This window comes from Gambusia affinis, linkage group LG23 (genome assembly GCF_019740435.1).
Source record: "Gambusia affinis linkage group LG23, SWU_Gaff_1.0, whole genome shotgun sequence".
NCBI lineage: Eukaryota > Metazoa > Chordata > Actinopteri > Cyprinodontiformes > Poeciliidae > Gambusia > Gambusia affinis.
In genome coordinates, this window is record NC_057890.1 from 18,075,589 (window position 1) to 18,088,567 (window position 12,979).

The window sequence follows — 12,979 nt, forward strand, 5'->3', positions numbered from 1 at the left end:
GCACGTGAACTGCTTATTCAAGAGCCACAAGTAGTGTAACTTTATGATGCCCAAAAAGCATAATGGTGCAATTAAGAATCTGTAGCAACAAACATTTTGGTCTCTAGATGTGCAACACAGAAGTGCCAGAAAAGGTGTGCAAAGTTTTGATTAAAAGGGACACAAAATATTTGTAAAATCAAATCAATATTAAATTCTGAAACAAATGACATAAAATGAAAGATTTGATGGTTTACATACCAGCTGGTCAGAACACCACAAATATCTGACTTAATTCATTTAAATAGTCTGAAATCTCAATTTTAAATGTCTCAACTGCTTACACACACACACACACTAGACCCCGTTTTCCCCTTCAGTAGAAGTGCATCGTCTTTAGAAACCTGAATTGAATTCACCTTGAACAGTTTGAAAACAATTCAGAAACACTGAAAAATGGTTTTGTAACACAAAAATCAATGTTTATTAGATCCTTATTTGGCATCTTAAACATGAACTGCATTCATCATACTTGCACAAAACTCCACAGTTCTTGATTAAAAAAAAAAAGAATCTCATACTGTGTGAAAATATTTAGTAATCCACCAATATAAAGTTGGGTTACACCACATAAACCTTTAGTGCATTTGTAAACAAAACAGAATTGGATTTTAACACAAGATTAAAAAACAAAAACAGAATTGTCCACCAGAGGGAAGAAGAGTCCCAAGTGTTACCTTTTGTTTCTTCATGAAAACTAAGTTTATTTTGAAAGCACAAAATATTTCAGTTCTGCCTTGTGTACAAAAATAATCTTCCTGCAAATGCTAAACATGGTAGAGGCTCATACACTCATAGATCGATGTGGCCTTCCTGTATGAATCCAACTATTAAATTAAAATTGCTTAAACTCAAAAGAAGCAGGTTACAAACATGATAAATTAGAAAAAGTATTTTTTCCAGTTTACACAAATTCTCTGGACCTCTTGATGGCACAGCAAAGCATCATGCTGAAGATCATTCCAAAGATCTGCAGAAAAATAAGTGAAAGATTTATTTGAACAAAATTCATGTATAAAGAATAGTGGAATGAGGATCAACTGTTGCCTGCAGGAGTTTTCATTTAACTTTTGACATTTTTTAAAGTAGTAATTGGATGTGTTCTCAAAAAACTGGTTATAGTATTAGGGTTTTATTCATTTAGGATTTTTCTGCTTCTTCTGCTAAAGGACAAAATTACTATCTTGTGTCAATGACTCTTGAATAAAGTTATCCAACATTTAATAATTTCTGGCAAACCATGAAATATCTCCCAACAACCTCATCAATATTCAAATTTTACCTGCTGCAGGCATGAACCCCTGCCGTCATGGCAAACATCATACTTTTATGAAATGTTACAATGAATGAACCAATCATTTTAAAAGTTTTATATTTATTGTAAAAAGTGCAGAATTTCCATTTTATTAGTGGAAAAGTTAATCCAAACATGCTAAAGTAGCATTTTCACACATGTAAAAGCTAAGCTAAACTGGGAGTTTCTGCCAATGGAAAAGCTGAGCCAAATGCTTTAAATTATTATTTTACCTAGAAAGAATAGGCTAAACGTTAGCCCAGTTAAGATTTTTACAAGTGGAAAAAATTAAGCTAAACATTTGTCAATAGTTTAAAAGCTGAGCTACATAATGCAAAGGTAGCATATTTACCGTAACCAATGGAAAAGGTAAGCCAAGTTTTTCATTGAGCATTTTTACTTTTAGAGACAATAGGCAAAACTTGGGCTAGTTAGGATTGTTTTACCAGTGGAAAAGCTAAACCTTTGCCAAATTAGCATTGTTGACCAGTTTAAAAGCTGAGCCACGTGTGTGCTAACGTAGCATTTTTATCCAATGGAAATGAGCTTTTTAGCTTGTTGAAAGGTTAGCTACAAGCTATCCCAGTTAGAGATTTTTACTGGACAAAGGTAGACATTTGTTAAATTAGTGTTTTTACTAGTAGAAAAGCTGAGCTGCTGTTTTATCTTGGATACATTTCCTTATTTGTCTAATGCACTAAACATCGGCGGAGCCTTTAACTTTCAGGGCTTTCTCTGGTTGCACACTCACCATGATGACTCCGATACCGATCCCAACGCCACCGATGATGTGCAGCTTGTTGTTGAATACTTCATCGATGGCTTTTGGGCAGCTCTGTAAGAAAATAAAAAGTTGTGGTTTAAGCAGATTTCTTAATAATGGATATCGTTTGGCTTTTTCTTGCTTTAAATTCATCTCAATACCGTGGTAACGATGACAGCCAGTCCTTCCTGCTTTGGACAGATGTCTCTGGCAGCATCGAACAAGCTTCCTGTAGGACCGCAGCAGTCCAGCTGTGAAACGGAAACCATTCAAAGTCTAAGCTGGTTGGTCATTTGTTGATGACTGGATAAAGAAAGAGCAATCAGGTGGGGCTCTCACCCCAAAGTGGATGAGGCGGAGGGTCTCCTTCAGCGCTTCCTGTTTGGTGTTCTGGTAGTTGTCAAAGGTCTGCTTATAAAACTCTGTAATTTCCTCTATCACCTGTAGAGACGGGAAAACTTATCAAAGTTTTTGTACATCAAAGTGTGCGGTTGATTTATGGAATGGATTAAATGATCCTAAACAATCACAAAACAAAGGAGCTTATTGGGAAACATGTTGCATAGGATGGGCGCCTCAACGATCAAAAATGCAATTGCATTTATTTTGTTCAAAATAAAATAAATAAATTTACAGAAATGTTCACATTGGATTTACAATAACAGAAAACATCCAATGATTTGCCATCGTTCTTCACAACTGCTACAAAATAAGAGTGAGAAAATGAGAACAGCTCAAAACATGTTTAAAGTTGACAGGGAATTTGAAAATATCACCAAGTAATTATGTTATTGGAAGAAAATAATAATATCCAAATACCAATTGTAAAGTATTAAAAAAGGGAAAATATAAATATATTTTTATTAATTGTATTTTTTTATACTCACTGTTCTTCCAACCATTTCAGAGAGACTAACCTGTCTTTGCAATCAGGTTCAAGCATTTCCTGCCCTGGGCTGATATAAAATGATAATATCATGATACATTTTTCAGCTTTAGATCCCAGGCCTGATCAATACGGCATCAACTTACTGCTGGATAAATACACATTTCTGGATCAACAACTTTTTTTATTTCCCAAATGTGAAGTTATAATGTTTGGAGAAACTGATTACAGCAAATGAAAACCAATAAAATTCAAACTAAAATGATTAACTTTTCAATAATATTAAACTTTATTGATGAGAAGGTTTTAGTTTTACCGTGTGTGTGTTGGAGAGTCCCCAGATCCCTGCAGCCACTTCAGCAGCAAAGATGATGAGCAGGAAGAGGAAGAACTAGAGCAAGAAACAAAAATTTAGTTTTGTGTCAAACTACTGTTTACCACCTTAACCTACTGTAATTGCATTGATCCATTTGCATTTCTTTGTTTATAAGCTGATAGCTATTAATAAGATGAATATAATTTGTATTTCTTTGTATAAAAAGCAAAGACTTTATAACACTTTATATGAAAATAAACAGCATCTTCTTTGATAATTGGATTATTTCTATGTTGTTCTGTAGACTCACCAGTCCCAGCATGCAGGGCGACTCTTTAATGGCTCCACAGCATCCCAGGAATCCCACCACCATCATCAGCCCTCCTGCAGCGATCAGCAGGTACACACCTGTGAAGAAACAAGCCGAGTTCACACACAGATTCATGCTGCAGAAAACCAGGGAAGCAGAAAGTATACTTAAATAAAAACAGAAATTCAACAGCATGTTTGGAAATCTTGAGAAGAAATATTCTCATACCAGAGTAAGTTTTACAAATTAATGTTTTCATGTAGTTTCTTTTATTAGGATGATTTTCACCTTACAGCTAATGAAAACATTTAAAGATTAGAATATTACATTAGCCTAATAAAAACATGCTTTTCATGCAGGAATGTGGGATTTTATATTTTGAATATCCACCTAAGCTTGTTATTGTGAAAAGATGCTACTAGAAAAAAAAAGTATTTTTAATATAAAAACTGAAAGTTTTTCCATCAATAAGAAAATAGGCAGCTGCTAACTGGAAAAGCTTATGAGAAGTTCACTAAATGATGCTTTTCACAAATGGAAAAGTTAATGACAAGCTAGCTGTAAACAGTTATGCTTTTTTGCATATAGAAAAGATAGGTTAGCCAAATACTTTCTATAAATTGGAAAAGCTCAAATCAAAAGAAAACCAGGCAATCCCATTGTTTTAAATGGAAAAACAGTTTTACTTATGATTATCAAACTGTCGGCACATTTCTGCAAATCTTGACTTTTTGTAACCAATTATCTCTCTGCAATAAAACTTCATATATTCAAAGATAATTTTGAAAATTAAAGTAAAAAATGGCAAACTTGGAGCTTTTCAGCTTTTCTGAATTTCCAGGTGGAGAAATATTTCATCCCTGTTTTCAAAAACCCAGATCTGTTTTTCTGAACCACAGAAAGGATTTAGAAACAGAAACGATGTTTTCTTGTCTTTCATCTGGATGAGTCATAATCCAAGGAAACAAAAATTAAATGTGGGAGAATAATAACCATCAGCACACAAATCCCCCACTCTCAAGCTGTAATTAAGATGTTTGTCATTTTATTCCAATCCTCTGTCATCCTGCTTCCCACTCGAAGGTGGAGGCGAAACACAAAGAGTCTGAGTGAGCGAGCCAGAACCTCCGAGACGTCAGGAGGACAAAGACCCGACTGTCCTGCTGCGAATAGAGATGGCTGTGTGTTCGGAGAGCGCCTGCAGGTCACAGGAGCCGCCCGCTGTGGACCGCCCTGGATTCAACGGCTGCTGCTGCAGCCAGGCACCAAACGATCAACTCATTTAGGAGTTTATAAAACAAAGAGCAGAAGGAAGTGAGCGGTCGTTAAAACGAGAATTAAACACCAAGACTTGAGCAGCAGAAGCAAAAGTTTAGATAGAGATTTGTCTAACTTGGGTTTATCCTATGGAGGATTAGGAGCATGTTAAGTTTTTTACATTTAAAAAATATTTTAAACCTTTTACCAGTGAAGAAGACGGAGGGCGAGTCTTCTCCCTCAAACAGCGGTTTGGTCCTGGAGTCGAAACGAAGCCACAATCCCACAGCCAGAACTCCAGTTCCTGCAAGCTACAGGAAGACAAAACGACGTCAAACCTCACAGTTTTTTATTTTATATACGCTTTGAACTTCACATCAGCCGTTCTAAAAACATTTCACCTCTAACGTTTAGGTACAAACAGCTGGCAGCACGGCTACTAAAGAAAGCTGAAAAACATTTTAAACATCCAACAAAAAACAAAATCATAAATGAAATGGATTGTGATGACTAAACAAAATTGCTGTTCAAAAAATATCAATAAGTTTCCCGGAAGACAAATTGTCCCAGTAATTGTGATAAATGATAAAATTGCTCTTTTGAGAACATTTTCAAGTAATATGTTGACTATTGTCTCTTTAAGAACCAATCAACTTTAATTTAGTGAAGAACGCTGGAAAAATATTTTAAATATCAAAAATAAAACCAAAAGCAATAAAATGGAAAGAAAATATGGATATCAATAATATGGATTATGAAAATAAAATCTGCTTCAAATAAAATGAGAACAGAAATTGAGCTCATTTTAATTCATCATAATGAGGCAGAACCAATAAATCACTTAATCATATAATAAATTAAAAACAAGCTCAAAAATTTTCAATTGCATGATTTTAAAAAAAAACCTGGATGATAAAAATTTTCAGTCTGTTTTGGTCAAACTGGTTTTTTTGTTTGCAGACTTCATAACTCATTTTATTTATTTATTTTTAAATGTTTTCCAGTTTCAGCGTTAATTAAACTTTATTGATCTTTGAGAATCTTTTCTTATATTATTCCATTACCATAATGATATTTAAAAACATTGCTGATGTGAGATCATTTATCACAATAACTCCTGACACAGTTTATTATCCAGCTAAATTTGATACCATGAAGGTTTATAATGAAGTTTAAAACATTTGAAATTTTCTCCACTGAGCTTCAACCAAAGTCAAAATGAGAAAAATCCTGAGTTTTAAATAAACCAGTTACTGCATTGAGTCACCTGAACCTCTGGAAAAAAAAAAAAAAAAAAAATCATCCACCAGGTTAACCGGTTTACTCTGAACACAAACCGGTTTTAAAAACATGCGGTGGGTACAGGAGCTCAAGGATTTCGAGGTGGAAGGTCAAAAACAACAAAACCACATTTTAGTAAGTTTAGTTGTTGCTGCTACGAGTGGGAAAATATTAAAATCTAATGAAATAGAAAATTAAATTGTGACAGGAAAGCAAAAATAGAAGAAATCTGTAAGGAACTGAGTTGACAGATTGTTTAATTCGTTCCAAGAAGCAATTTAACAAAATTTGTCACGTTCAAGAAAAATATCTGGTGAAACGTTTCGTCTGTCTGGAGGAGCAAATCTCCAACTGGAATCCAACCGCTTCTCAAAACGGATTACACACAAAAACAGTCATTTGTCTCCCCCACACAAACACAACTGACTCACTGTCTCCACAGCAACAGCTTACATCATCTCCGTCGTCACCCAAATAACCGCTGCACCATCCCGCAGCATGACTCTGACGTGTGCGTGGCTGAACAGGGAGTTTCACAAGAAGTGGCTCAATCTGACCTGAATGTTATCAACTCTGAAATTTATTTAAGGAAGTGGAATCTGAAGAAAAGAGATTATATCTGTTATCCTTACTGATAAAGATTAAAATCTCAATTTTTCTGTTGAAAACATGAAATGCAAAAAACCCACAAACATTTAAATGTTAGAGTTTATTTCTCCACAGGGCTTTGATGTAGAAAGATTCACTTCCAGTTACATTTATCTCTGTTCCTCGTCTTCACATCAGCTGACTGTTAGAGTTTTGTTAAACAAATTAAGTGTTAGCCATTTCCTTCGGCATCGTTAGCGTATCAGCGTCCCAAACAAACTGACCCAACGTTTACAGCCAGCAGCAGTGAGGGATTTATTTCTGAGCCAATTAAAGTTTGTGTTAGTTTTATAACCTTAATCATTGATATAATTAAGAAAAATACGAGTCAAACGGTTCCTCTAGGTCAGAAATGAGAACTAGTCCCAGGCAGAAAAAGGTGCAGTTAAGCTAATTTTACCAAATGCTTACACTCTATATTACGTCAATAGCTTATGTGGAAATTATCAAATGTATCTATTAGCTCAGCATTTTTAGCCACAAGACTCCGATAGCTGGAGTCATGTTCAAAAACAAGATGTGAACATCGTGAGTCATGAGAGTGTAACCAGATTACTGCGGCCCAAAGCTTCAAAGCTCAAACTCACCGGTTAATTTTTTGCACTTTGTTGTGACATACGGTTTTAAATATCAGGTTAGTTCTCTTAAATATAACTTCTTACACAACAAGACATACGTAACAACTCTACATTGACGTAATGCAGAAAATCTTGTCAAAACAAAAGAACTGTTCCTGTTTGAACATGCAGGTTAGTCACAAAAGAAGGAAAGTTGGAGATCAGGCATTTATTTCTCAACCAGAACCGGATCAACAGTCTGACCACCAGCAACCAGAACCAACATATTTTTAGTTAATCAAGTTAGCTGCATTTTAATCAGAAATTAAGATAAAATTGAATGTAGACTGGACAACATTAGCAACATGTTTAGCATTGAGATGCTATTTTAGGTCCGAGTAGCTTCACTGATAAGCTAACTCCTTTCAGCATTATAAGTTTTTCCAGCGTCCCATCAGATCGTTTTTTGAAGGAAGTATTAATAATCCTCACTGGGTTAAAAGCAACTTTGTCATCCATCACCGTTAGCAGATGTTGCTTGTGCACCAGATTAACGGATGTACCAGAAACGAGCGAATATAAAGGTTCCAACTCAAGACATCTATAAAAAAGAAAACCCAAAGAATTACATTACAATTTTTAACATGTTAAAGTCCCAGACTGATTATTTTTCATAAGAAGTAAAACCTACAGCACTTGTTAGCTGCATGGCTAGTTCTAGAGAGGAAAGACAGGGGCCCATTGCCCCTCATTACTGTAGAAATAATACTAAATAAATTTGTTATGTTGATATACACTGGCAAAGAAAATGTAACTAATTACTTGGACCAGATTCATCTTTTTAGCTTCAGTTTTAACAAATTAAAAACAAAAGTTGTTGAAGTTTTAGCTTGTTTTAAGACAGGAGACGGTTTCCATCTGCTAGATTTGGGGTGTGAACTTTATGCTGCATATTTTCCTGGTTTTTCATGGTTTCATTCCTTTGTTTTGTTCCCCCTTGGCAAATCTGGTCTGGCTTCTGTTATCTGACAAAAATGTCCCTTTCCTGAACGGGAATGGAGTCCAATTATCGGCTCCACATTTCCCAGAAAAAAAAACATAAGCAGGAAGTCCGGTGTCCTAAACGCCCACAGTGGATTGGCGTTTGTGTTTGATAACTGCCCCAAAGAAACGGTGTGAAGAACACAATTAAATGTTAACATAAAAAAACCTTTTACTCCCAAAGTTGTCCTTAGCTCTCATTAACCTCAGCAGCAAACATCAAAACAACAAATCAAGAGATTTTATCCAACACATCTTAACTCAGCAACAGTTTAGTGACCAGCTTCAGTTTAAAAAGAAAAAACAGATTTTATCTGGTCTTCATTTTTCTCCCCGGTGGATTGGAGGGGAACATGGCAGTAGCTCACTGTTCTGTATTCATACTGCTAACCAGAGCATGACAACAAATCTAATCTCTACCGTCAGAGTAAACAAGAGCTTTAAATACCTGCCAACAAACCACATTAACCAATGACGCTACAGTCTGTCAAAATAAAACCTGACGGCATTTTCACTCGTTTCCAACTTGAGAGAAAAACAGAAAAATTATTTCAGGCACAGCAGAGATTAAAAGTGAACTGTGAGAAGAAAAATTTTAACTGGACCCGCGAAGCAAAGCATTTTGACGGCTTCTAAAAACAACCCAAAAAAAATCCTCTAGCTGTTTTTGGCAATAAGTTAATGCTTCTTGGTTTCTGGAAAAAAAATATAGCAGTTTCAAAAACTCACAGACTGTCAAGTCACATTCAAGAGGAATGGCGCCGTTACTTAGCAACCTCAGCCAAGCCCAGCATGTCACCTAGCAACCCAAGCTGAGTTCAAGAACATTTGGTCCGATAGTTTTCCCACTACTGGGAAAGACGCGCGTTTTGAATCAGAATGAACAAATAATCCAATCCTAACTTGTTCAATGAAGAACAACAGGTCACCTTTAAGACAAAGTCAACCTGTCAGGCAAAGAGATTCATCTTTATTCCACAGTTAGTCAGGCAAAGAGACGATCCAAACTGTTTTGTTGTTTAATTCGTGGCAATTTACGAAAATAAAATAAAAAAACTTTATTTCCAGCTGAAGCCAACAAATTCGTCGGCTGAAATTAAATTTTTTTGCAAGATCGATCTTTCAGCTAATAAAACCCGACCGCAACCGCACCTCTGCGTGAGCGGTTACGTTGCCAAGGCATCCCGCATGCGCAGAAGAACGTAGACGTCACACAGGGCGCTCTGTTTACGGAAGTAATAATGGCTGTCGCCGTCTCTGAATTTCGGATGGATTTTAAAGTTATTCAGAGCAGACGGCATCGTCACTGGATCAGAACCAGACGAAAGAAGCTGATAAAAGAAAGCCTAAACAACAGAATTATGACGCAAGTCTCACGTCAGTGACGTAAAAGTACCGTTTAAACTGCGGTGAAAAAACCCCCCAAAACGTAACCTTGGTAGAAGAGGAGAGGGAACACGAGTCGACTAATATGTCGAAGAAATACACAAAACATTTAATTGTTCCTCAAAGACCGCAGAAAAATGTTTAAAACTCACTACAGTTTACACATCACAGCAAAACATTCAAGTTACAAATTGTACAAATCTGTTAAATAATTTCGGTTCTTTAAAAGATCATTGTAAGCCAGAAACATTGATTCACCTCTAAATTGTTAATTAAAACAAAGATGTAACATTTTATGAAGGGGTTTACAGTCATTAGGTCGTCAAAATGTTTATCAAAAACAGCTAAAGATGTAATAATAATCATAGAGTGATTAACCTCAACCAGGTTACCTGATGAAATATTCTCAGTTCACTCCCAGTATGACCTCACAGATTATTAGAGAAATAATCAGAGCTTCAGATGAAGCAACATTATTATCTCAGATTTCCTCCCAACATGGAAAACTGAAGATTTTCATCATGTTTTAGTTTAATGTGAAAGAAATAAACAGAAAGTTTTTTATTATAAAACCTTTAGTTTTTAAGATGTTTTCAGTCATCATGGATCAACAGGACTATAAATTACAATAAGCAGTTTTAAACACCAACAGTCTCTTATTACTTAACACATCATTCAAATTAGTCAGTCATTTTCTATGATTTGACCATTTTCTAATTCCATATTTGACAGAGTTATGAGAATATTAGAAATAAGCAAAAAGAGTGTTGGTAAAATATCTTTCTTGGGGTGAAATAGAGTTAAAACCATAAATGCAGGAGAAAAAAAAAACAAGTAGATTCACATTTACAGCAAACATTTTTACAGATAAAAATAAAAATGTAGGCGACACATTAAATCCTACAAGCATGAAAACGACACATTTAGTTTCATAAAACAGGTTCATGACCAGCTGCCGAACACATCCAATAAAAACAGCCACAGTCTAAATGTGCCGAACAGGCGGAGGTTGTTACATACCCAGAAGAGGAAGTTGAAGACAAACATGACATATTTGATGCACTGCATTCCATTCATGGTTCTTAGTTTAGGGTTAAACTTTTCTCAGCAGAAAATACGAGCTTCGAACTCGGCAGAAGAAAGAGAAGGAGAATCTGCTCTCAGGGGAAAGGAACCGCACCTTTGTGACGCTCACCTGGAAATTGTTGGGGGAGGAGGAAGTTCCTTGAGGAAAAGGTGTGTCTAACACAGAGGGTGGAGACTATTCACTGGCTTTCTACTAGAAAACAGAAACCTGCTGTTTAACAGCTCAGGTGAAAGCAATTAACAGACTCAGAGGAGCAGAACCGGGCCAGAACCCAACATTTAACGACCCAAACCACGACTCAGTGAAAGGTTTTATCAGGAATTACTAAACTAAACACAAAACGGCAGTGGAAACATTTCTTACAGCTTTTTGTGTGAAGAAAAAATGTCTGAATGTTCATGAATGGAAGGAATGTGGCTCCAAAAATAAAGAAACTAATAATAAACTAACCAATCAACACATCAAACATGACAATGTCTCACTTTCATTGGAGTTTACAAAAGATTACAATAAATATATTCATTATATATGAATAAAAAACACGTACTTCCCCAAAATGTTGTTTTTGTTTTTAGAAAATAAATGAACCAGAGGCATTTCTAGTTTCGGTTATCGACCAATCATGTTTGAGTTTTAGATTATTTCAGGCTTTTAATGGTTTATTTGAATAATTGTAAATATTCAACATTCATCTTTAAAAATGAGTTTGATGTTTCTCTTCTTTGTAGAAATAATATATTTCCTTTAAATTATTTGGTTTTGCTGCAAAAAAATATTATAAAAAGAGGATTTTTATTTCACTAGTGAGTTTTCTGCCAAATAAATCTCAGAAATTTTTAATTAATTTGAGGAATTTTTGAGAAAAAAAGTCAGAAATTTCTGAGTTTGAAAAGTTGAAAATGTGCACAAAAAAACTCAGAAATTTAAGATTAATCCCAGAAATTTTCTAGAAGCTGTCATGGAAAAATTACAAGTGGGTCATTTTTGCTAGTCATGTCATATGAAATGCTTATGAACTCTCACCAAAAGAACTGTTTGGGTTTCATGTAGAAGGTTGGAAGTTGTTTTCTACAGCTGCATCAGAACCAGACTGTCTCTCCCCTTGTTGTTAATTCTTTATCTCTGGTATAAAACTCATGTGTTGTCCCTGCCTGACAGAGCTGACAGAGCTTGGCGAGGTTTAATCCAGATCTGCTTCATTTCTGAGTATCTATGAGCTCTCTGTATTGTGCGCAATATATGAATAAACTTGATTGAGTGATTTCACCTGAACAGTGCTTGGAAATAGGATTGTTTCCACGACAAAGTAAAACAGAAAATTTCAGAGTTTCTAAACGTAAACATTTTCGACTTCTGCAAATTTTCCTTGTTGTATGAATTTTATATAATTTAAGGCTTTTGATGATTTATTTGAATTATTGTAATTACCCAACAATCATTTGCAATAATTGCTAAAAGTGAGATTTGGTTTGAAACTTTGACATATTTGACCTCTTTTCTTGGTAAAAGCAACAGATTTTATTTAAATTATTTGTTTTCTTTCTGCATAAATGTAATAGATATTAGTTATCTATTTTAACAGTGAGCAGATTAACCAGAAATAAAGATTAAAACCAAGATATTTGGAATGGGTATCTTGGTTTTAGTCTTTATTTCTCACTGTTTGAGCCTCTACAGGTGTCTTCTCAGCCCAGTGGGACGGCTGCTGGTCGAGGTAACTGGAGCTGCTCTCTGTTCCCAGCAGACCCAGTTCAACCAAACAACAGCAGCGTTGTTTCCCAGCTGCTGCAGTCGGTGCAGATTTCTGCTGTCTGCCAGATAAACCAACTAATAACTGTTTATTGGATCTGAAATATTCCTGAAAACATCAACAGACTGAACATCTTCTGTGTTGACTGTTATTGCAGAGAAAGGTGAACTTTTACTCTGGTCAAGTTGAAGTTAAACGGTGGAAAGCCTCAACAGTGCCCCCTGTGGAAGGCATCGGAACTACAAACACGACAAATGTGTTTGTATCTCATAAAGTGAAAAATTGCAAGAAAGAAAATCAGACCTTTTGAAAATGATCTCAAAATGTTAAATTGTTTTCTAGCAAATTTTCTACTTTCCAAATT

The 12,979-nt window shown here is 35.4% G+C and overlaps 1 protein-coding gene across 2 annotated transcripts in view; it reads right to left on the minus strand.

The window, feature by feature from the left end:
* Positions 1-439: 439 nt before the first annotated feature.
* The window catches only part of LOC122826420 (CD9 antigen-like), an 18,699-nt gene continuing 6,159 nt past the window's right edge, over positions 440-12,979 (minus strand). The window contains exons 1-8 of one of the 2 annotated variants that reach the window (XM_044108249.1): positions 10,799-11,068; positions 5,074-5,176; positions 3,609-3,706; positions 3,299-3,373; positions 2,436-2,537; positions 2,258-2,347; positions 2,085-2,168; positions 440-1,009 (exon numbers count right to left, since the gene is read on the minus strand). In XM_044108249.1, coding sequence (XP_043964184.1) covers positions 944-1,009; positions 2,085-2,168; positions 2,258-2,347; positions 2,436-2,537; positions 3,299-3,373; positions 3,609-3,706; positions 5,074-5,176; positions 10,799-10,855 — 675 coding nt within the window. In that variant the 5' untranslated portion in view covers positions 10,856-11,068 and the 3' untranslated portion in view covers positions 440-943. Of the gene's footprint in view, positions 1,010-2,084; positions 2,169-2,257; positions 2,348-2,435; positions 2,538-3,298; positions 3,374-3,608; positions 3,707-5,073; positions 5,177-10,798; positions 11,069-12,979 lie in introns of those variants that run through there. The other variant, XM_044108248.1, reaches the window with a different exon arrangement.